This window comes from Candoia aspera, chromosome 2 (assembly GCF_035149785.1).
Source record: "Candoia aspera isolate rCanAsp1 chromosome 2, rCanAsp1.hap2, whole genome shotgun sequence".
In the NCBI taxonomy this organism is placed as follows: domain Eukaryota; kingdom Metazoa; phylum Chordata; class Lepidosauria; order Squamata; family Boidae; genus Candoia; species Candoia aspera.
The window spans coordinates 140,753,973-140,779,013 of record NC_086154.1 but is presented as its reverse complement, the minus strand read 5'-3'; the positions used below and the strand labels follow the sequence as shown (position 1 = coordinate 140,779,013).

The 25,041-nt window shown below is 41.1% G+C and overlaps 1 protein-coding gene across 2 annotated transcripts in view; it reads left to right on the top strand.

The window, feature by feature from the left end:
* Window positions 1-1,965: 1,965 nt before the first annotated feature.
* Window positions 1,966-25,041, top strand: part of MARS1 (methionyl-tRNA synthetase 1) — a 29,699-nt gene continuing 6,623 nt past the window's right edge. The window contains exons 1-15 of one of the 2 annotated variants that reach the window (XM_063293918.1): window positions 1,966-2,129; window positions 2,965-3,055; window positions 9,449-9,527; window positions 11,702-11,836; window positions 12,956-13,031; window positions 13,819-13,991; window positions 14,525-14,637; window positions 15,328-15,444; window positions 15,732-15,935; window positions 17,681-17,882; window positions 19,542-19,616; window positions 21,801-21,971; window positions 23,330-23,425; window positions 23,964-24,081; window positions 24,243-24,456. In XM_063293918.1, the coding sequence (XP_063149988.1) occupies window positions 2,027-2,129; window positions 2,965-3,055; window positions 9,449-9,527; window positions 11,702-11,836; window positions 12,956-13,031; window positions 13,819-13,991; window positions 14,525-14,637; window positions 15,328-15,444; window positions 15,732-15,935; window positions 17,681-17,882; window positions 19,542-19,616; window positions 21,801-21,971; window positions 23,330-23,425; window positions 23,964-24,081; window positions 24,243-24,456 (1,967 nt within the window). In that variant the 5' untranslated portion in view covers window positions 1,966-2,026. The remainder of the gene's footprint in view (window positions 2,130-2,964; window positions 3,056-9,448; window positions 9,528-11,701; window positions 11,837-12,955; window positions 13,032-13,818; window positions 13,992-14,524; window positions 14,638-15,327; window positions 15,445-15,731; window positions 15,936-17,680; window positions 17,883-19,541; window positions 19,617-21,800; window positions 21,972-23,329; window positions 23,426-23,963; window positions 24,082-24,242; window positions 24,457-25,041) is intronic. The other variant, XM_063293919.1, reaches the window with a different exon arrangement.

The window sequence follows — 25,041 nt, the reverse complement described above, 5'->3', positions numbered from 1 at the left end:
GGTTACGTCTAAGTAAACCCAGGGTTGTATGACATGGATGCAATCTATGCGTACTGCCTTGGGAGCTCTGCTTCAAACTTACTTGTGATTGAACATGCTCCTAATCAGACGGATCACAGAACATAAATCTTAGCTTGCTTGTCAGTCACTCAATTATCTCTTCTACCCTGGTGTTAACAGAATATTTAGCTTCTCAAAAAAGCCATCCTACTTTTATTCCTTTTTCTCCCCACTGCTAAAATTCCCATCTTGATGCTCTGCCTTATACTTGTATGATTTCCTGAGTTTCTATAAGGTATTTCAAAAACTTAAAAACTGACCCTGTCACCTTTTAAAGAGAGGAACCATAGCCCTCAAATAAAAGTACTTAAAAACACTGCCAGGTATTTGTTTTATTTTAAAAATCTTTAGGCTGCCTTTAAGAACAAAAGCTCTCCCAAGATATAATAAAACCATAATGTTATCTATTTATTTATAAATACAATGCCTAGATATAAGATTGTAGCTTTAAGGTTGAGTCTCTGTTAATTTTTGTATTTAATTTACAGTAATTTCCTTCTGATCTCACTGTGTGCATTGGGTTTCTTTATTATATCTGCATAGGCATTGGCCTACTGATGGAATAGATATCCATCTACAAAGCTACACCACCATTACCATGGCTATATTGATTTCTCTGTAACATGTGGATAGTTAAGGTGTTGCACCACTACCAGGAAACCCAGGATCAAATCCACCCTCAGCCATCCAAGTTCACTGATAGGTTTGAGCCAGTCCCCCTGAACCTCCCAGGGTTGTTGTTGTGGCCAGGGGAGGGGGAATTGGAGGAGTGATTGCTACACCTTGAGCACCTTGAATACCTTGAGTTCCTGAAAAACAAGGTGGGACACAAATCTAATAAATAAACAACTTGCAGTCCAGTAATGTCTGTTACTGTTTGTGGCTTCCTCAAAGATTAAGACACAACTGCTATACAGATATTACAAGTCTATATTACAAGTCAAATATCTAGGCTTTAAATTTACCAGAAATTTGTTCCCACCAACTTGGGTTAGTCAGGCTGAAATTATCCTGCTTCAGACACATTATGCAAAGACCTAGCTCTCTGGAGAAGGTTGTAATGCTGGGAAAGGTGGAAAGAAAGAGAAGAGGATCAGCAAAGCAGATGGACTCAGTTACAATGGCAACGGGTGCACCATTGGAAGACCTGAAGGACCAGGTTGGGGACAGATCCTCCTGGAGAAAATCTGTGGTTACTAAGAGTTGACACCAACTTGACGTAATTGATCTATCTGGTTACTGGTTGTTGTTTTACAGATTATAAATTTGTATTAGGGTATTAGCTTTTATTAGTCCAATTCCAATTAGAAGTGTTCAAGCTTTCAGGTTTTTCACAACTCTTCCCTCAGGCAACATACAAAAGTCTTCAGAACTCAACTGGATTTAATAAAATATTTCTTGATATGGATGTTTTTTCTCATGGGCAAGCTGCTTTTGCCTTTATACTTGATTACTGCTGCTGGTTCTTTCATTGATGGTAGCTTTGCAGCGTAACTACTTAAATATTAAAAGTTGGGACAAGACTTAGACATAACCTACACTAGAACTATGAATTTCACATTAACTGCATTCTGAAGGTTGGGCTACATCATCCACAGGAGATGACAGAAGCTAATCCAGCACAATTGAAGACAGTAACCCGCTTCAAGCTCCTACGAATAACCTAAGTGTAGTATTGTCACGCAAGATCCGCTTCTCCCTTGACCTCGACCTTCAAAACTTCCGGTTGGGTAGGCGATGTGTGTCGGGATTGGTAGTCCAAAAGTGAGGCCCGCTGCGCGGCGGAGGAAGGATTTGCTCGAGCGCACAGGCTCTAAAGTGGGCGTGAGGCGGAGCGGAGTGACCCGTTTCCAACGCGACGTCGGGCGGGAGAGGGCGTGGACGGAGAGTCGGCGTTAATAACAGGACCGGCTTCGTTGCATCAGCTGGGGAGGAAAGTGGTTAGGAGGCAGAGGGAGGACGGAGCATGAAGCTGTGCCTGAGCGAAGGCAGCCTCGGTGGGCTGAAGGTCTTGGCGGCCGCCAAAGCCACGGGCGCTCCTGTGGAGCTGCAGTGGCTTCCGCACGAGGGTGAGTGCCGGGAGGGCGGCGGTTTACCCAAAATCAGGCGGTTCCTAGGGCGTCGCAGGGCCGGCCGGGCTGGCGGGGGAAAATCTAATTTTATTTAATTGGAAGACCTCCGGTCCTAGAGGACTGAGCGTTTATTGACATAAAATTCGAGTCAGCGATTAACAGAATTAAACGGACTTTTCCTCTTTAGGAGTTTTCTTTAGTTCGTCCATTCTCTTTGCACTACGTCCTTTAATTTCTCTGCCCCCCCATCACTTCCCCTGGGGTAGCGATGGACTTTATTCATTTTTGTCTTTCGGAATACGTGGATGAGAGTAGAGAATTTGAACCTGCATTTGTGATAATACATTCAGAATTGGCAAGTGATGGATTGACTAGACTTAATATAACTGAACTTAACAGGTGTATTCCAGTATATGGCAGCTTATTCATCAAGTATCTTTTTCGGGGGGGGGCAGGACTTTGCTTTTTCTATTTTTCTTCTCTGTCATCTCTTTTTGGTAAGGCCTCCATATTTGAATAGTTGCAGTGCAAGTAGAAATTTGATAGATGGAGCCTTCCTTATTATCTAGTAGTTGCAAGTTTTGACTTGGAAAGCAACTTTGCCAAATTTTGGGGGTAGGGTTTTCAATCTTCAAGAGGAAGGGAAAAATGTGTTCCCAAGCCAAAGAAAAGTAGCCATATTCATTCTTCCCCTAGCCTTTGTGTGTGCATACATAAACACGCCCTGCTCCTATTGTTATATCACCTTAATACATGCTGTATTAAATAGGATAAAATTTTGGGGTGCAGATATAATTTCCCCCCCTAATTTGTCTGTTTTCTTCTTTGACAGCTCGTGTAGTCCCATTCCTTACCCGTCCACAACTGCCAGTTCTGCAGCTGGAAAATGGGTCCTTCCTCTTCTCCACAAATGCAATTTCTCAGTAAGTAATGGGGAGTTGAACGTTCTGTTTCCAGGGCAAGCTTCTGGTCCAATACCTAATGTGAGTGTAATGCTGGATAAATATTATAGGCAGGTAGAAGCAGCACTGAGATAGGAGAAAAAATGAATGGCTTCTGAGAATCCAGAGGACTTTCAGTTTTGTGTTGATTTTTGTTGTTGCCTACAACTGCAGGGACTTGTCCCGGCAGTCTCTAAGAATCGGACATGATTGAACAAAAAATAAATAAAGTCCCTTAATAGAGGTATTCTAGTAAGAATTTTAGCATTTTACTTTCTTTCTGAGGATCCTGACCATGAGTGTGCTCTTTCAATTAAAATTTGTTGCTATAGTATCCAAGTAGCACTCATACCTAGCAGAACTTTTCTTATATTAAACAATTAGTACAATGGAGAGAGGAGAGGAAAAAGATGATGCTAATGAAGAACATAGTGGAAACCTCTTTTGTGCTACATAAACACCTTAAGGTTGTAATCTGCAAAGTTATTTGCATATGTCCAGCTGCTTATCTGATTTTCCTATAGTGTCAATGAACCTAAAGCATGCTGAGTGATAGAGACTTGGCATCATTGCCGTGATATCTCCAAGTATGATCTTTTTTGCCATAGAAACAGAAAATGGTAATTTGGGAGAAAATATGCGGCACTGTTGGAGTAGAAGCTAAAGCTTTTCCTAGCCTATGGCAACTCAAACCACTGAGAATCAAGCATGCTTCCCTTTTCTCAGTACTGTCGTGAGTTCTTTTTCCATCATCCAAAATGTGATGGGACATTGAAATAGCACAGCAGGGAGCGAGAGGCGGGTGCCTCTTCTTGGTCTCAGTTCTTTGGAGCAGGAAGGAGAATCTTCTGCTCTTCCTACAGTGTCCTTGTAATTGAGCCACTTATATCAGGGATAACAGTGGTATACATTTCTAAACTGCTTCTCAGCCAAATGGATAGCTATAAATATAGCTTCTAAAATTTTAAAAATCAGAACCCAGTATACAGAAACAGTAGAAATACCCATTGTGCTGTTAGTATGAAGAAGTGTATGAGCTGATTTTTGCACTGGCACTTTTGCTTTCTCTTTATCACCCTGAAATATGATAGAATATTGGAAGAATGAGGTGGAATGTACGAAACTGATCCATCATAAAGCAGCTTTTCTAGAATCTTTACAACCGGAACTAGGGGATGTGCATAATCAAGATACATGGCAAGCCCCTATTTGAATTAAAATGAACAGAACTATTTTCCTGTGTAGAATCATTTGTCCCATTATTTGACATTTTGTCAAGGGGATTTAGGTGTTCTACAGTTTTAAAATAGCTACATTACAAAAAGAAGAGGGAAAATAAGTACATTCAGGTACCAGTTCTGTTTTCATTATGTTATAACAAGCAAGTTCACGGGAGACTGGAATGCTAAGGTGGGCAGTCAAATGACACCTGGAATTACAGGTAAGCATGGCCTGGGAGAACAAAACAAAGCAGGACATAGGCTGATAGAATTTTGCCAAGACAATTCACTCTGCATAACAAACACTCTCTTCCAGCAACCTAAGAGACGGCTTTATACGTGGACTTCACCAGATGGACAACACCGAAATCAGATTGACTACATCCTTTGCAGCCAAAGGTGGCGGACATCTATACAGTCGGTAAAAACAAGACCTGGAGCTGACTGTAGTTCAGATCATGAACTACTTCTTGCACAATTTAGGATCAGACTAAAGAGATTAGGGAAGACCCACAGAGCAGCTAGATATGAGCTCACTAATATCCCTCAGGAATATGCAGTGGAGGTGAAGAATAGATTTAAGGGACTGGACTTAGTAGATAGGGTCCCGGAAGAACTCTGGACAGAAGTTCACAACATTGTTCAGGAGGTGGCAACAAAATACATCCCAAAGAAAGAGAAAACCAAGAAGGCAAAATGGCTGTCTGCTGAGACACTAGAAGTAGCCCAAGAAAGAAGGAAAGCAAAAGGCAACAGTGACGGGGAGATATGCCCAATCAAATGCAAAATTCCAGAGGTTAGCCAGAAGAGATAAGGAATTATTTTTAAACAAGCAATGCACAGAAATGGAAGAAGACAATAGAATAGGAAGGACAAGAGACCTCTTCCAGAAAATTAGAAACATTGGAGGTAAATTCCAGGCAAAAATGGGTATGATCAAAAACAAAGATGGCAAGGACCTAACAGAAGAAGAAGAGATCAAGAAAAGGACGGAAGATCTGTATAGGAAGGATAACAATATCGGGGATAGCTTTGACAGTGTGGTCAGTGAGCTAGAGCCAGACATCCTGAAGAGTGAGGTTGAATGGGCCTTAAGAAGCATTGCTAATAACAAGGCAGCAGGAGACGACGGCATCCCAGCTGAACTGTTCAAAATCTTGCAAGATGATGCTGTCAAGGTAATGCATGCTATATGCCAGCAAATTTGGAAAACACAGGAATGGCCATCAGATTGGAAAAAATCAACTTACATCCCCATACCAAAAAAGGGAAACACTAAAGAATGTTCAAACTATCGAACAGTGGCACTCATTTCACATGCCAGTAAGGTAATGCTCAAGATCCTGCAAGGTAGACTTCAGCAGTTCATGGAGCGAGAATTGCCAGATGTACAAGCTGGGTTTAGAAAAGGCAGAGGAACTAGGGACCAAATTGCCAATATCCTCTGGATAATGGAAAAAGCCAGGGAGTTTCAGAAAAACATCTATTTCTGTTTTATTGACTATTCTAAAGCCTTTGACTGTGTGGACCATAACAAATTGTGGCAAGTTCTTAGCGGTATGGGGATACCAAGTCATCTTGTATGCCTCCTGAAGAATCTGTATAACAACCAAGTAGCAACAGTAAGAACAGACCACGGAACAATGGACTGGTTTAAGTTTGGGAAAGGAGTACGGCAGGGCTGTATACTCTCACCCTACCTATTCAACTTGTACGCAGAACACATCATGCGACATGCTGGGCTTGAGGAATCCAAGGCTGGAGTTAAAATCTCTGGAAGAAACATTAACAATCTCAGATATGCAGATGATACCACTTTGATGGCTGAAAGCGAAGAGGAACTGAGGAGCCTTATGATGAAGGTGAAAGAAGAAAGTGCAAAAGCTGGCTTGCAACTAAACCTCAAAAAAACCAAGATTATGGCAACCAGCTTGATCGATAACTGGCAAATAGAGGGAGAAAATGTAGAAGCAGTGAAAGACTTTGTATTTCTAGGTGCGAAGATTACTGCAGATGCTGACTGCGGTCAGGAAATCAGAAGACGCTTAATCCTTGGGAAAAGAGCAATGACCAATCTCGATAAAATAGTTAAGAGCAGAGACATCACACTGACAACAAAGGTCCGCATTGTTAAAGCAATGGTGTTCCCTGTAGTAACATATGGCTGCGAGAGCTGGACCATAAGGAAGGCTGAGAGAAGGAAGATCGATGCTTTGGAACTGTGGTGTTGGAGGAAAATTCTGAGAGTGCCTTGGACTGCCAGAAGATCAAACCAGTCCATCCTCCAGGAAATAAAGCCAGACTGCTCACTTGAGGGAATGAGATTAAAGGCAAAACTGAAATACTTTGGCCACACAATGAGAAGACAGGACACCCTGGAGAAGATGCTGATGCTAGGAAGAGTGGAGGGCAAAAGGAAGAGGGGCCGACCAAGGGCAAGGTGGATGGATGATATTCTAGAGATGACGGACTCGTCCCTGGGGGAGCTGGGGGTGTTGACGACCGACAGGAAGCTCTGGCGTGGGCTGGTCCATGAAGTCACGAAGAGTCGGAAGTGACTGAATGAATAAACAACAAAAATAACAAGCAAGTAGAAAGTTATTAACTCTGAAATGGGAGGAGACAAATGTCTAGAAGCCACACTCAAATGACATGGCTCAGGAAGATAGTTCTACCCTTGTGAATTTATTTTCATATGCAGGCAGAGCATAAGTCAAGATGTCTTGGTCACTCTCCTGGCAATCATTTAATAGCTCCTCCTAGAATCCATAGAAATATCTTCCCTTTTTATTTATTTTTTGCTTCCCCAAGAACAGCAACCGCACCCTCTGAAACCTCAGTGGCATGACTGAGATCAGTACCACCTTGGACAGAGTGGCCAGTTTCTTCCCATTCCCCCACATCTAGGTGAAAATCAGAGTGATGACAAACAGTACCTATGTAACTCCCCACCTTATAGTGTTTTTCTTAGACTGTCTCATTTACAGACATTGAGAAGGACAGTTAACTCTTAGGTAAGTTGCTTGGAGGACATGTACATGCGGGGGGTGGGGTGTTAGTTGACTAGAGTTAGTTTAGTCCCAGACAAACCTGCATTTATTTTAAATCTAATCTCCTTAGGGTTCATTGCCTGGATCATTTAACCTGGTTTAGCTATCTGCATGTCTAAATCCACCACCCGTTATTCATGAGAATATGGCCAATGTTATGCAGGGCTGGCTCTACTATTAGCCAACTGCCTCACCAGCCAGTACTGGGAAGCAAGAAGGTGCAATGGAATGTTGTTGGTAGCAGTGCCACACAGTCTTGTTTTTCTTAAGCTACCTTGCTGTTCTTGGGTAGAGTGGACCATTTTGGTCAACTTCTGTAGGTGGAGTGTGGTGCATCTATGTATGTATGGGGAAATGGAAGGACATTTTGCCCTTTATCTTAGGCAGCAGAGTGTCTTGGACTGGCTAGTGAGTGGCCTTTTTCTACGTCAATTTGTCTTTAGGGTGAAGGAAGTCAGAAAGTGCGTTTTTGAAAATAAAAGCTCTGATGCTGGAATCCCAGGAGAATGTGAGGAGTATTTATTGAGTTTGAATTCTGAGAAGAGCAATCTTTCTAAAGGCCCACAGGGTTGGGGCAAATCAGGAGACAGATGGTTCCTTTCAAAAGTCTGTTTCAATTTTTTTTTTTTGAGTGTGGCCCCAGGGCAGTCAAATGCGAGAATTAGGGGAAGGTCACTTGGGAAGGATACTTTTTTGGGACTCCTTTTACACTGCAAAAAGTGGAGGTAAAAACAGAACTGATCATCCCCCAACTTTGCCACTTTTTGGAACACATTCTGGATGTAGCTGGAGAATAAGCATATCCATGTATACATTTCAACAGAGTAGGGTCTCTTCTTAAAAGTGAAAAGAAGATAAGTTTGGAGGAGAGATACAAAGCACATTTCAGAGATGTGACTAATAGAGGAGCAAATCACATTCTGCATGTAACTCTCAGTCCATTTTTTGAGGCACCAGAGAGCTACAAGATCACCAAAATTCATCAGCAAATCACTGATTTCATTTTGAAGATGAGCAGGAAAAAAAGCTTGTTAAACTTTTGGAAAGACGTAATGGTACTTAAGCTTCAGACTTCCCTTCCCCCAAATGTCCCAAACCCTCAACCTTCAGAAAAATGGCCCCACCCTGTTTGCATGATATTCTTATGTTATCATCAGGCTACACACGCTTACGCACACACCCAAACATAGATCCATATGTAAGAATTGCAGCCCTGCCACAAAACTTGTCTGCTTCCAGCCTACTGAGACAGTACATTAGTAATACCATACCTTTGCTGCCCTTTCCCCAAGTAACAGGTATATATTCGCAACCATTTAATGTGGGGAGTTAAACGAAGAAAAACTAGCCACATGAGGAGTCTTGGATATAGGTCTATTGCCCTCTAAACATTGCACCCTACTGACTTTCTAATGTCAACGTAAGTAATAGATGTACCTAATATTGCAAAACCAGGTATGGGTAGTCCTCATTGGTACTGGCAACTTGGTTGTTAAGCAAGTGGTTGCTAAGTGAAACAGTGCCAGTGCTTATGATCTTGTTTCAGCTTTCCTTTGTTTATAGACCTGCAAAGGTTGTAAATGTGAGGATTGGTCACAAAGTTACTTTTTCATCATCATTGTAACTAAACAGTAGCTAAATGAGGCAGTTGCTAAACAAGGCTATCTGTATAGAAAGTGTCAGCAGGTTGTTGCATCTGGATGTCCTTATCTGGCTTTAAACTAGATGGGATGAGACCTAATGAGTATTTGGAACAGAAGAGCAGCAGAGAATTGCAGGGTGGTCTGGGAAGTTAAAAAACCGACATCCGGGCAGTGGCAACCTCTTCCTTAGACCTGCCACGAAAATGGATGCACCTGTATAGTCACAAAGAACTGAGTTCAGCTCAAGAGCACCTCTACTCTAGAAATGGAAAATGATGAGAAAGAATCATCCTTTGCCAGAAGAAAGTAAGTTCTAGATTGGGCAGTGCTAACGGTAGCCTCTTGTGAGATAGCAAGAAAGCTCCTCAAGATGGAACAAAGGCTCTTCTACAATATTTTTTAATGTCCCTGGAAGTGCATTGCCTGAGAGTGCTCACCCCCTTTTGCTTGTTTATTTTCTAGATACTTTTTCCACTTATCTGGAAAAGAAATGAGTGGTTTTGCCAATCAGTTATTTGAATGGGATGTGACTGAACTAGAGGTGAGTAAAATGGCCACGTATTTGGGGACAAGGGGGTAAACCATTGTTCCTAAAGGGAAGAGGTCTCATTGTTCAGGCGATGATTCAGGTTATGCCCAGCTATGTGAGTGGGATGTGTGGAGAGGAGCCAATTGATACCAGAGAACCTCTGACAGGTATACTGTAGTATGTTTCTTTGTACCTTTTGTCAGTGAAGAGTGACTTATTCTGTACATATACAGATGAAGCTATGTTTCTTCCTGTAGCATCTACAGCAGTGTTTCTCAACCTTGGCAGCTTGAAGATGTGTGGACTTCAGCTCCCAGAATTCCTAATTCTGGGAGCTGAAGTCCACATATCTTCAAGTTGGCAAAGTTGAGAAACACAGCTGTTCAGTGTTTAACCTAGTGCAGTGCTTTTCTCTTTGGAGTGAACAGCAACATTTTACTTAGAAGAAAGAAAATAAGGTGTGCCTCAGGTTGCCAGTTGGAACTGTCCCAACTGTCCCAACAATATTTCAGTTCATTGATTTCATCATACCAAATTCAGTGGGATTTACTGGCTGGAGAAGCACAACATGACAAATGATAACTCATGTTTTATTGGCTACAGTGCCTGGCTGTCAAGGCCCACATAGCTAGCAAATTCAAGAAGCAAGAACCACACTGATTTGAGGAAAAACACTTTTAATGCTAGTTAAGGTGAAAACATAATCTTGAAGACTGTAAAAATAAATTACCAAGCAGACTTACAGTGAATCAGTTAAGGTAGAATCTTTGAAACCCTTCCTTCCCCTACCTGGGCTGTCTCTTCTTGCACTCACTGAACTCCTCCTTTGCCTGGTTCTCGCTGTCTCTCATGCTGGTTCATACAACATACTGAACCCAAACTAAACCAACTGTGTGATGACATACTGTGTTGAGTGAGCAAATCTAATGTTAGCACTCAATCACTGCATTAAGTGATTGTGTGGTTTGGCTTTAATGTACTGTGAACCTAGGCCGATGTGATTTGTAAGCCATGGCAAACTAGGCAAATATTTTGGTCCTGGGGAAAACTAAAAGTTTAAAAGCATGTTATGAGCACACTCACAAAATGGCTGCCATAGAAGACTTGTAAAACACCTTATTTACCAGAAGACAAACTAGTTCTCCCCACCTACTTACCCAGGATATCCTCTACCATGCTAGTGGGGACTTTGTGGGATCCAAAGGCTTTGTTGCAAATAAATAATGTGCCAGAGACTTTGCAGAAGTCAGTGGGGTGGAGATCCTGATAGGCATCCTGCAAGGCGTCTAGAGGCACATGCTGATGCTTGTGGCATATTTATTTGCACCTAGTTCATGATTTTTGATATTCTAGAGGTGACGGACTCGTCCCTGGGGAGCTGGGGGTGTTGACGACCGACAGGAAGCTCTGGCGTGGGCTGGTCCATGAAGTCACGAAGAGTTGGAAGCGACTAAACGAATAAACAACAACAGTTCATGATTTAGCATAATGTAAGAACCTAGACAGTGAGGCAAGGAAAAAGCTACACTTTCCACTGTTTAGCCTTTTCCCAGATTACCAATCCATTACTATATAGGTGAAATAGAGACAGACACTAAAACAGTTTGGGGTGTGTAAACCATCAGCATTAGAATTGGTGGCCTCTTTGTGGAGGAAAGTGGACAGGTGCCTTGGGGGCACCACTGGAGGCAGATGAAACCAGATGTTAAGAATCAAAAGTTTGGAAACTTGGTGTTTCTTCCTCATAGTTCCATTCTATTTCGTGATCACTCTGGTCTATAGCAGTAAATTGAAAGTTAAGTTTGTAAGTCTAGTAGCCCAGTGCTATTACTGTGATTCATTTTTTTTTCTGAAGGAAGAGCAAGTGTAGCATAGTGGTTAAGGTGTTAGATTAGGTTGGGAAGACCCAAGTTCTAGTCTACTCTCAACCATGGAAGGTTACTGGGCACCCTTGGACCAGTCACTCTCTCTCTCAGCCCAACTGACTTCACAGTCTTGTTGTTGCAGGGAAAAACTGGAGGAGGAAATAACTGAGTTCCTGGAGGAAAGGTGGGATATAAATCTGATAAAGAAATAAATATAACACTATGAATCTAATAAGATGATTGCAGTGTAATTTTCAAGCAATGACAAAAGACAATAGAGGGAGGATGAAGATCAATTAAAATGCCTCCTTTTCCTCTCAGCCTGCTTTGTCTGCAGCTTTGTATCTTCATGTGGTACAAGAAAAGAAAGGAGAGGATGTTTTGAACATCATCCGGAAGCCACTGGACTACCTTGACCAGATTCTTACCAAAAAGGGCGCCTCTTACCTCACTGGGGTAAGTAAGAACCTCTGTAAAGTGGACTTTGCAGTACTGGCTGACATACAAGCTGAGATGTGGGAGAATTGAAAGGATACCTGCTTGTTATAAAACCTTGGCTTTTTGTAAAATTAAATTTAAAGCACAGCACAGTTGGGTTTTATGTGGATTATATCTGCATTAAAATGTGGTTCAGGGTCAGAATAGAGCATGGAGGAGAAGCCATAGTGCCTTTCACATCTTTCTTGTGGCTTTTGAGATTTCCACAAGCACTGTGTATATGTGGAGAGTTGCTCTAGTAAATTTTAAGGACTGAAAGCTAGGTCTTAAGAATATTAGTAATGAGAGCTGAAATTCTCTGGTGGCTTAACTGCTGTTCCTATGCTTACAGCAAAATATATATGTCTGAAGTCTAGTAATTTTGGGGCAACTTCTTTTGGGCATGTTGGTCACACTTTGGGGGGAAGAATGCCAACGCCCTGGATAGATGGAATGATTCTCACCAGTAGAGCAATCTCTCCAGAGAAGAACAGATTTTTAGCCTATTTTTTTTTCTCTCTTTTGGTTCTTGTGGGAGACAGAAGTTACTTTCAAAGGTGGATTAATTCTTTTGGGGGGTTGGCATGCTTTTTTTAATTATCTACAAAAATAGCAGTCAGAAAATCGCTGTTTTTTAGTTATCACCATTCTATTTTGGTATCATAATTATGGGAAGGCTCCGAAGATTCCCAAAATAAAGGCTGAGAGAGCCATGTATGGGTTCCAGATTACCCACCTCTGTTCTAGATCTATCTTCATTAGGAAAAAGCACTGGAGTGTCTATTAGTTCTTTTTATCTTTGCAGAGTTATTTCAGAACTGACTTTATTGTTGTTTATCCTCTTATTTGGATCAAATTCTGGAATGTGTAAATAAAAATTACTGTGCGATATATAAAGCCAGTTAAATAGAAGTGCTCGTTACTGTGCTAGCTTCTCCTAGCAGTGTTAATAGTGGAAAGAAGAATTTACATCTGTGTTATTAAAGAAGTTCCTGTCTTGAACTTTTGGGGAATGGTTTTCAAATGTTAGTGAAATGTTCAAGCTTCCCCTTCTGCATATCCAGCCTGATCCAATTTCTTCTGATTTTTTAAATCCAGGATGTTGAGTCAGCTGCTGATGTCGTCCTGTGGGGATCTCTGTTTCCTCTGTTAAGAGATGAATCCTTCTTACCAAGTGAGTGATGCCCACAGCTTAGTTCAGCTTTCTCCAACCCAATCACCTCCAAATGTATTGGACTTCAATTCCTATAATCTCCCAAAGTTGGGGAAGGTACCAGAGGTGACCTTCATGCTTTAAGACAACAGATAGCAACTTCTGTCACACAACCCTTTTTTGCTGTTCCTTTATCGATCCGTATTTGTTGGAGAGAAGTTCCTTCTCTCACCTTCTCCCTTCCCTAAATGATGGAGGTACCTAGGCAATTGCTAAAACAAAATCCCACGCACCTCTCCCTGTCTTTGGAGAATCTTTTCTGCACCAAGCCATCATATACAGGATTCTGGGGCATTGCTGACTGCATGAAATGCTGTCCAGGCCTGTTCACCTTTGCAGTTATGTCTGTAATTGTGAGGGAAGACTAGTAATGGGAGGCAAGATCTTTCCTTACAGGCCTGGACTGTCTGCCATTACTGACCTTTGAGGAACCCCTGCTAAGTGTCCTAGGGTTTAGAAAGGGACACTTGGCTAACTTTTGAGTGCTTTTTGGATTCTTAGCTTTAACTCTTTAAAGTTACCTCCCCAGTTTATTCCTGTAGTGCCTGCCATGCTCAGACTGACTTTGTTATTCCTTGGTCTACTTTTCCAATTAATTGTGCAGGGAGCGTGAGTGAATCCTGGCAGTTAGACTTACTGGCTCTTGCCTGCAGGTGTGATTGGGGGCATTAGCAAAAATATTCTCTTTGGAACCTAACCAAATGAGAGTTTTCTCTGGAAATAACCATGTTCTAATTTAATGTTCAAGACGAGCTGAAAGCTTTGAGGAGTTGGTTCCAGAACATGAACCTGAAGGAACACTGCAGAAAGGCAGTGGAATCTATATGGACACCCAAGGGATTGCTGGAACTTAAAGCCTATCTACAGAAGCATCCTGCTCCCAGTCTGGCCTTTGAGAAATCAGCTACCAATGAAGCCAAGGTATTAATCCTCCATATCCTATGGGAAGCAGGCCTTTTATTCTCACTTAATCCAAGAGCATATTAAGCCCGTAGCATAATAAGTTGCAGGTCATTTTATTGAAGAATTCCTTCTACTTACCAAAGTGGTGAATCAAGGAGAAAGTGAGGCTAGAAATGCCCAGCATTATCTTGCATGGACTTTAGCATACATTTACATCACAGATTCAGGGGAATTCCAGAGTATTGGGACAATGGCTTCAATTGTTGAATAGAATCTGAAATGGGAAATGCCATGGTCCAGAAAAATGGTAGCTTTGTGTAGGCAAGAGATGGTATCTCCTGTTTAGAGCTTGTTTTGTTAAATAGATTGGCCCTAAGATACTACTCCATCATTTAAGGAGGGAAGGTAGGCCAAGGGGAGGGTTTGTGCTATGATTGTTGTTTTAGACTTTGGTATTCCCTAGCATTTACCATGGTCCCTTAGTAACTTGTAGATGTGGGTTGCTGGATATCTAGAAAGCAGCTTTACAGGATGTCTGTCCTTCTCTCTAGGAAGATGAATCAGCCCAGCAGTATTTGTCTGATGTGGAGATTGAAGCCATTGCTGAAGTCTGGAGCAGAGGACCAGCCAGCCTTCCTAGCCCTTGGAAACCACAGCACCCTATGTAAGAATCTTGCTGGGCTGAAATGCCTTTGTGGTAATAAGGGGTGCCAAAGAAGATCTTAAAACAGAGAAACAATTCACCTTCCCTTTGGTCTCCTAAGGACCCAAACAATTGGATGTGAGGCTTCCCTCTGTGTGTATTCACTATGCATGCTACACTCTAAATATCTTGTGGAAATTGTCAGTATTAAGAGGTTGTTTCTCAACCTCAATATTATCAAAATGCAGCAACGTAATTCCCAACAGCACCCATCATCATCTGTCTCAGTGACACAGAAACTTGTAGTTTTCCAGATACTGTTGTATTCTAATTTGATAATTGGCACTGCTGGCTGGAACTGGAGTTTCAGCAACATCTGGAGAGCCACAGATTATTCACCTCTTACTGTTTATTAACTTCTCATGGAGTTTCTGCACAACCCTAGAAATTAAAAGCCAATTCTCATGTTTCATGCGATCTGCATGTGCATGAATTTGCAGAAGGCCAATTTTGCCTATAGAGTTAACCTTTCTAAATTGCAGATTCCTCAGGAAACTTTGCTGCTTCCAGTGGACGTTCCCTTGTATTTCCTTGGGCATTGTATAGCTTTCTCCTCCTGCCTTACTTCTCCCCCACCCCATCCTATCTCAACTGCTTGAGCAAGCCACAAATCTGAATTCATCTCTGAATTCATGTGTCTGTCTTCCCCAGAGTGCCTGTGGAAGGCATGAAGAATGTGCTGATCACAAGTGCACTGCCCTATGTCAACAATGTGCCTCATCTTGGAAATATCATTGGCTGTGTTCTCAGTGCTGATACCTTTGCTAGGTAAGTTAAAGCATCTCTTTCCAGGCACCCACACCCAGGCCAGATTCCTGGTCCATGTGCACTTATCAATTATTCTAGCAGTGAATCTCTGAATTCTGCCTTTGCCACACCTGCCTAAGATTGTGCCTTTTCCTGGGACTGTTGGATGTGAGACTTTTTGCATACAAATAATGTGCTGTATTGGAGTTATGGTCCATTCAGCGTAAAGCAGGATCATATGAGGCCTTAGTCCTTATTGATAGCAATAAGTCTCCCACTTTTGAAACAGGTAGCATTTTTTTTTTTAGGTACTGCCGTTTGCGCAATTGGAACACGCTCTATGTGTGCGGTACTGATGAGTATGGTACTGCCACAGAGACAAAGGCCATGGAGGAAGGACTGACACCACAACAGATCTGTGATAAATACTACTCTGTCCATGCGCAAATCTACCAGTGGTTCAACATCTCTTTTGACTACTTTGGTCGCACCACCACAGCCCAACAGACCACGTAAGTGCTGCAGTTAGAAGTATTGTCAATTGGGAAAGAAAAGCAGAAATGAGACATAACAATTTTTTCTCCTTCCCTCCCTGTCTTACAGTCTTCAGATGTTTGTTTTGTATTGTAACTGCAGTAGAGTTTGCCTCCTATTTTGGAGCTAGCCAAAAGACTGACAAATGATTGAAGGTAGTTTCTGAAGCTAGCTTCTGAAAGTGTGCAGAGGTGAACACTTTGAATTGCCAAAGTAAAGAACTGCTATTCATGTAAAGCATTTTTATCCCATCCCTTGGCCAAAAGGGCTACAAGTATAGCTTTGACATCATCTGAGAAAAGCAACTATTACCAATCACAGAGTTAGTAAATGGCTGCCCAGTTCTGGCAAGCTGTATCATCTCCTTCTGTTGTTATCTATTGTGATACTTTCCCTTGAATCTCTAATGATCAGTGGACAGATTAGTGGACATTTCTTGAGCACCTGTAACTTCCTTGTCAAGTCAAATTAGTGGATCACTAGGAGGTGACAGATGAATGCCTTGGAAATATCCATTGCATATGCTGGTTTGGGATGTGAATTCTTTCTTCGGAGTAAACTTGTAGATTTCATTCATGTGTCACAAATGAGGATATGGCAGCACGGAAGGTGATAGAGAACATCATATGCTCTGTGTCCTCTGTTCTGTGTTGGCCAATCTGAATATAATTCTCAAATGAAGCTATGTTCCTGATTTATTAGCTTCTTGCTTCATCAGTTGCAGGTTGTCCTATTTTGTGGAAAATAGATGCCAAAAGTTTGTCAAGATTTTCATTTTTACCACTGAATTGATAAAAGTAGAAAAATATTTTAAAGTGTTAATTGAAACAGCTAGATAGCATTAAGTCATAATGGAAAGCTGGGACATTTAAACCATTATTTGTTAAACAGGCCATTAAGTTACACTAAAGCAAAAACAATCCATGTTTCTTGAATATAAATAAACTTGATCGGTCTTTGGCTTTCTTTGATCTGATTCACTCATCATTCTAAACCCAAAACCCATATTATGACTTATCATTATGTATGAACCTGGTTATAGAAATCCAGAGATTGTTCAGATTTACTTTTCAAGGAGCAGCCAACCTCTTGCCCTTCAGATATTTAGATTACTTGGCTGCCAGCTGCAGTTGCTGAGAGTTGCATGCCAGAAGATGTGGAGGGCATTCAGTTACCCATCCTTGCTTGTATTATTGGAATAGATCATGTGACCATTTTAACTTAGTGCCTTGCGTCAACCCCACCATTTAGAATTCTGCCATATCAACATTGACCACATTTTTGGGACACAGATAAACAGCTTAATTAAAATGAACCTGGGCTCAGTACTAAATCCAGATGTTACTGTGCTCTGCTATACTCTGAGAAGCACTCATCCACTCACAGGCAATTAACAACAAAGCCATGGAATTACACATTGCAGGCCAACATAAATGTCTGCATGGAATAAGACCACAGAATGACTCACTTTGTTTTCAAGGCATGAGGTGCTTTGCCTGCCTATCTCTCTGCCCCCCCATAGTAAAAAAAAAAATTCAAGAAGTGCAAATGTAATAGACATGTCAACATTCTTTGGAAACAGAGGCAAATTAAAGACAAGCAATGCTTTGCTGTCAACAGGCATTTATGTTTCCAAGCTACCCTTTATACTTTTAAAAATATTTGGGTGTATGTGTGAAGATCGGAAGCTGTTTCTTACATCTCCCCTTCTTTAACCCTTCAGAATAGCGCAAGGCATCTTCCAGCAGTTGCTGGAGCGCAACTATCTTCTGACCGAGATAGTGGATCAGCTGAAGTGTGAGAAATGTGTGAGATTCCTAGCAGATCGCTTTGTGGAAGGCATCTGCCCTTTCTGTAACTATGAAGAAGCCCGTGGAGATCAGTGTGACAAATGTGGCAAGCTCATAAATGCCACTGAACTTAAGGTACTGTTGTTGAAACATTTACTCAAGCCTGAACCTGATCTTCAGAATGGACTTTTTTTCCAATAAAAGTTGATGGGATCCAAGTAATCTGTTCTACTAAGATTCCATTAAACTAGATAAGATCTCCTCTTCCTTTCCTGAGAGGAGTACAATCCCGTTATGCTAGTTCATGTTCCCTTCTCAGCCTTGGAAAAATTCTCGCATGATAATGCACTAAATCATCTTGCAATGTTTGATTTTGGTTTAGCCAGATACTGTAATTTGTAAATTATGGTTTATGACAGTAAGTTTTGAGCCTAGTCAATTGTGACTTCAGTAAACCGTGGTTAAACAAAGCCTACCTTAATAGAATGTATGCCCCAGTGCTTATATAATACTTTGACCATGTGTTTTCCTTATGACAAATCAGAAGTCAGCATTATTGTCCTCATTGCACAAGTCAAGTCTTGCCTTAATCTGTTAGTGAATCCATATCATTAAATATCAGGTATATCCTCATTCACAACTCTATTGTTTATATCTCTCGTGGCTGAGGAATCCAGCATGCTACAATCAAAGGGAAAGTCAGATATAAGCAAATGATTCATTTGTCTTAAATCTTAGACCTTGCAATACAGTAAATAGGATTACTTTTGTTCACAGTGAGATCCAGTCTCCCCTCAGGATCTGGGATATTAGCGCTGTTGTGGAAATGTTACGTTTTTGTGTCTTTTACTCTGTTAGATTTGTTGTCTTTGTTGTTAGATTTGTATTTTTGCTATTGCGGTTTTAAGAAGAACATCTTAGTTTCTCTTGTTTCACTTTTCCTTTTGTTTGCTGTACTACTTATATTGCTGTATTTCCTCATGGCCACCTACCGTTTTAGAAAAGGATGAGCATACTCCCATATTTATTTTCCTTCTTGTTATTCTTCACTTGAATTTCCCTCCCTGCTTTTCCACTGTTACTTTAACACATCCTCAACATTACTGGATCCTTCCCCCTCTACTTCATAGATACTTAAGAGGTTATGTCTCTTAGAGGGAGCTCATTTAAAATTGACCAAGGAGGCAATGTGAATTTTTTACTATCTCTATTTGTCAAGACTTGTTAAGGGCCTATAACTCAACAGGCATTATGAATCTTGTGTTTAGCACTGTCCTTAATTGTCACTAATAGCTCAGTTTCCTAACCATTAAAGCCCATCAGGATGTTCCCCTCTGCCATTGTTTTTAATTTCCTCTCTCTTATTTGTATTGGCCATTTGACTTCAAGGTTTATCCGTGTACAAGAAATGTATTTAAATTTGTATTTAAAATGCTGTGAGAGGAAGAAGTGTGTAACAAGGTGACATGCCTATGTTGCACTTCTCCCAGTTCCAGGATTTTAAAATAAAATGCTGTTTCCTTTTGCCTTGCCTGCATCTGCTGCTAATTTTCTTAACAGTATCCATTCTAGCCTTGGTTCATGGGCCTAACTGTAAAATATTGCTGTGTTTGATGTGAGCAATCTCTGTGTAGCATAGTCTTCGTCCTGGATAGTTGGCTTTTTCTTGAAAGGATGTAAAGACAAGGGCATTCTTAGGATTCAGAGGTATACTGCTATGAAATATGGTGATTCTGTTTAGGTAATGTGCTGAACAAATTATCTCATGATGTGTTCTTCTTTTCTTTCTGACAGAAACCAGTGTGCAAAGTTTGCCAAGGAACCCCTGTGGTGAAATCTTCCCAGCACCTCTTCCTAGATCTACCCAAGGTGAGCCCCTTGTCCTTCTGTCTTTAGAAGGTGGCGTTCTGTGATTCTTTGAATCAGCATCTGGTGCCAGTGATGAGCTGCCAATAAGCAATCCGGACCAGACAGAGGTGCTCCTCTTAAGAAGTAAAGGAACTGTAGCGTTGAGCAGATGGGGGATATTTCTAGATTCAGTTTTGTACTTGAAGGCAGAGCTGCCTTGTCCCATTTTAAACTAGTCTGCCAGTTAAGCTGGTCTTTGATGAGGCCTAACATGATTGTAAAGACATAGGACTTAATTAACACCTTGATTGGATTATTGAAGTGGGCTTCACTTGGAGCTATCTTTGAAGAATCTTCCTAAACTGGAATTGGTCCAACATGAAGCAGAAATAAAATTGATGGTATAGAATGTGGTTCAAATAATTTTCCCACTATTTGCCCATCAGTTAAGGTCTTCATCAGAAACCACAGCTTCAGGAAATAAATGTCTTATACACATTTGCTGGATATTGATAGTTGATCTCAACAAACACAATACAGTTCACTTTATTAAAATTACATTGATTAACCACCTAGGAGAATAAAGTGTTATGATGTATGTAAAATGATTTTCAAGTTGCCTAGTTACAAACAAAAGACATGTCGACTGGGATGACTTCTACCATTAGAACTGGGGAATGGGGGCAAACCTTGACTGAAACGTAAGGCTTAGAAAGCCCCAGATAACTTCTAAAAAGTCACTTGTCTGAAAGATACTGCCCTGAGCAGCATACATCCATACAACTAATTCTGATAAAGGCATATCTAGGACACAACCCTCCATCCTTCTGTCACACATGATCATGATGTAATGTTCTAATAGGGGCAAGATTAATAATGGATATAATTAGCCTGGTACAGGCACAGGAAAATTAATTCCCCTCTTCAGATGAACAAGGCACTTTGATCCAAAGAAACAGTGAGAAAATTTCACTTCCTACCCTAGATTACTGGTGGTCCTTAGTTAACAATGGTAATCGGGACCAGGAGCCCCATCGCTAAGTAATAAGGACATAAAGCGTGACATCACATGACCATGCTGATGGGGGGAGATGAGGTGGGGGGAGTTGAAGCACCCTGGCGCTCGTAAGCATGGGTGGGCTGCCAAGCACCCAAATTTTGATCACATGACCACGGGGGCTCTGCAATGACCATAATTTCAGGCACCAGCCATAAGTCGCTTCTTTCAGCGCATTCATGATTTCAAACGGTCACCGAACAAGTGGTTGTAAGTCGAGGACTACCTCCATATCTACATATGTATTGTTTCATAAGAAGAGGTCAAACTTGAAGCAAGCAGTTGACCACAGTCATGTTCACCAGAAGGTAAATCATAACCGAGGCTAGAAATTTCCAACACACCAAGCTCTAAGTGTGCTTTCTTGCAAGGGATGCTCTGGTTAGCATGAGAGATGTGGCCACTTGTCTCATGACATTGCTGGAATGGCAAGGCTGAACTCTTCAGTTGGCTTTGTTTATTTTTTCAATGTATGGGCATTTTTTAAAAATATACAATGCCCATATGACAGTGATACGATAAAACATTATGAGATATAACAATATTGGAAGAATTAACAGTGGCTTCTAAGTCGGTATTCCATATAAGTTGAAGGAAGTAGCTGAAATGGATATTAATTACTTGTATGATGCTTTGGAAAAAGTAGTGTGCAGTTCTTGGATCCAATTTTATTTTGTGTATTATATAAATTTCCAGCTTGTTTTGTTTTGGGGAACAAAATGGCCTTAAACCTTACAGAGGTTTTCAACTTGTTCTGTAAAACATTGCACATTTGACAACTATGAAAAATCAGCCCAATATTTTGGAGATTTTAAGGGATAAAATAACAGAAAAGGATGAAAAAAATTCTGTCCTATCCACTTTGCAAGTGGCAGGCACAGTTGGGTTACTTTTCTGATCTACTGTATTTGTCACAACTGAGCATGTAATTTTTGTGTGTGTGTGAGGGTGTGTTTGTCTTTAAATATTGCTTTTTATTTGGGTTTTAATTGTTAGTAGTATATAAGTACAGGAGATAAAATGTTAAGATTGATCCAAGTAGAGATACGAATTATTCGTTTAACACTGTCATCATTATGGCAAGTGCTACATCCTGATATACCATAGCCAGAAATCCTGTTTACTGTCTCTAACCTCGCAAAAACTAGTTAGAAGACAGTCTGGAGAAATGGTTGGCTGTGTCCCAGTCCAGTGGGGATTGGACCCCCAACTCAAGATACATCACCCGCTCCTGGATCCGTGATGGCCTCAAGCCACGTTGCATCACTCGTGACCTGAAGTGGGGCACACCAGTTCCGCTTGATGGCTTCCGTGATAAGGTGAGAAATGGGGCAGGGAGATTCAAAGGCATCTTTTTTGGTGTGATTGAGTGTCACACTAAGTGCAAATTTCACTTAGCCAGCAAGTGTCAGTAGTTTGGGATTACAGTTCACACATGCCCCATCTAGCAAGCCAATGGTTAGAGAGTATGTGAACTGCAGTTCTAAAGAACTGAAAGTCTGTCCAGAACATCTGCTTTGAAGTAAGGACAAGAATCTGTGTGTGAGCAATGATATCAAAATGTGTACTAACTGTATTTACCTAAAAGGAAGATGAGGCTCTCCCCAGTCATTACCTTTAAACTGGGGGTGGGATTGGGGTGGGATATTGACTTAATTTTCTTTCAAACTAGAGGCAGATGCTGTTGAAAGGGAGAACTAGCTTCTGCCTCATTGAGAATGAGGCGACTAGAAAAACGCTTGTGAAGTCCATGGGTGGAGATCCATCTCTGCCCCTGGACTCCAGATGCGTTCTTCTAGAGTTCTCACTCTCAGTGGAGCTGAAGTAGTCCCCTTTCCCTGACTCACTGCAGATATTCCACATCCAGATGTGGAAGACATCAGTCTTTGAGTACATGTGTATGTCCAGTTATATCCTCCCCTTCCTCATCTCTTTCTTGCTTCTTTTCCCAGGGCAGCTATACTCTCTCCTGACCATCTTGGGTTTTTTCCTTTTTTTTTTTTTTTGCTCTTTCTACTGGAAGAAGGAAGGATGATGAATCTGAATGGATGTGTGTATGAGAGGGAAAGTGAATGATGGTTTGTATGTCTGTACAAACTGGGTATCAATTAATCTTAAATGGGTCATCTTTTAAAGACAGTTTTAATCTGTTAACATTTACAGTATTTCACCATCCTGGTTCTGGCTGGTTTGTTTGTTTCTGGGTAGTGGGGATAGCCGGTGTCCTGGGGAGGGGTGGGACCAAATTGTTACTTTGGGCAAAATGATGAAAACAGTTGTTCTGCAAGCTCCACCCCTTTTGTAGTGCATCATGGGAACATATGTACAAAAGAAGCAGAGTTTGCTGTACGGTGCTGCTTTCATCATTTTGCCAAAAACGAAGGAAGGAGCAGAATTGGATTTAACTGGTATTGGTCACTTTCAGTGGACAAGGTGGGAAATCTTATTCTATTGTGTTTATGACTTTTTCCTGTGAATTCTTCCTTGGAAAGGAGGCCCGTTGTTTTAATTTGGGGTCATCATCTTCCTTTAGAAAAATACAGTAAATAATGGCCAGGAGATGTGCAGTGGTGCAATATGAAACCCACATCTCTGCTACTTATGCAAATATTTCCTTTTCTATTCTCTGTGGATCATCTTCTATCTCTGTGTGTACCCCCCCCCCTCTTTTTAATAGGTGTTCTATGTCTGGTTTGATGCTCCAATTGGCTATCTGTCCATCACAGCTAATTATACTGACCAGTGGGAGAAATGGTGGAAGAACCCAGAACAGGTGGGCCAATCCAGGCACTTTCTTCTGAAAGCTGATTCCTTTCTTTGTACCAAAGATGATAATACATCTTTATATGTATAATAGATATAAATACATAATAATACATCTTTACAATCTTTATAATACTTTATCTTTTTTATTTATAATATGAAAGTATGCATATTTGTGAAATTTCCTGTATTCTTCATTTATATATCTCTGTAATGTGTATACTATAAATAAATTTGTGGCTGGAAATTCAGGCAAATCCTCCATCACATGATGCATAGACTCTTCTGAGCATTGAGCGTGCTTAGTACTCAGAACCAAAATGTCGTCTTAAGTTCTTCAGCTCATTCCAGCAAGTAACATGAGATTATTATATCTTTAGGAGATCTGTACCTCTGATTGTTGTAAGACACATTTTAAAAAATAATCACAATGCATGCTGTCACAATCATCAGTCATTTGGGGCTACACAGGATGGGAGGGAGTTATCAGAAGCAGGAGGTAAAGTGTGCTTTATGCCATGTTTTCACTCTTTCTTCTTTGCCTTCAGATTCAGCTTTATAACTTCATGGCCAAGGATAATGTTCCCTTCCACAGTGTTGTGTTTCCTTGCTCATTGCTGGGCACTGGCGATAATTATACTCTGGTCAACCATCTAATAGCAACAGGTAATTGCTGGAGGAGTAGATTAGCCACAAACATCCCGTTTTCATTCCTGGCTCCTAGTCGTCTTAGGTGCCTTAGAATCAAAAGTTGACTGATTCCACTCCCTTTCTTCTGACAGAGAACCCTAATAGAGTTCCTAACGTCACCCTCTTTCTTTCTGTAGAATATTTAAACTACGAGGATGGCAAATTCTCCAAAAGCCGTGGTGTGGGAGTTTTTGGGGATATGGCCAAGGACACAGGCATTCCTGCAGACATCTGGCGCTTTTACCTGCTCTACTTGCGGCCAGAGAGCCAAGACAGTGCCTTTTCTTGGAATGATCTGATGATCAAAAACAACTCGGAGCTGCTGAACACCCTTGGCAATTTTATCAACAGGTAAATATGGGCAAGAGAAGAGTGGGTCCACAAAACACAACACCATGGTGGCTTTACTTTGGGCTAGGGGTGAGCTAAAGAACAGTACTAAAAAAAAATCAGATTCAGGCAAACTGTTTACCAGCTAACTGCAAAGACTGGCCTAGAGTTAGGAGGAGGAGAAAAAAGTGAAGCTGCACAGTAGGAAGGAAGAGGGGTTGATATTGAAAAGGGCCTGTGTATGCATGTGCCTGAGGATTATTTTTTCCACCCTTTCACTGTGTCTCCGGGTCAGTAACTTTTTCAGGCTCATTTCATAACCTTGTGTGCGATGACCCAAGTGGTTCTCCGGTTCACAAGAATATCAACATCTCACATAGTATTGTCTGATATTTTGGTGTTCATGTGTGAGATTGTTGAAATCTCACAAGATGTAATGACATTATGAAATTTTGGGCATTCTTTAAAATATATAATTTGGGGGGAGGCTATTTTAGGCAGTAGCAAGCATCATGTTGCTCATAGGAGTTACATTGTTGATCTTTACTTTGTCTAAACACAGTGTGTTGAGGGTAAGGTGGAAGGGTAAATCTTGACTCCAGGAGT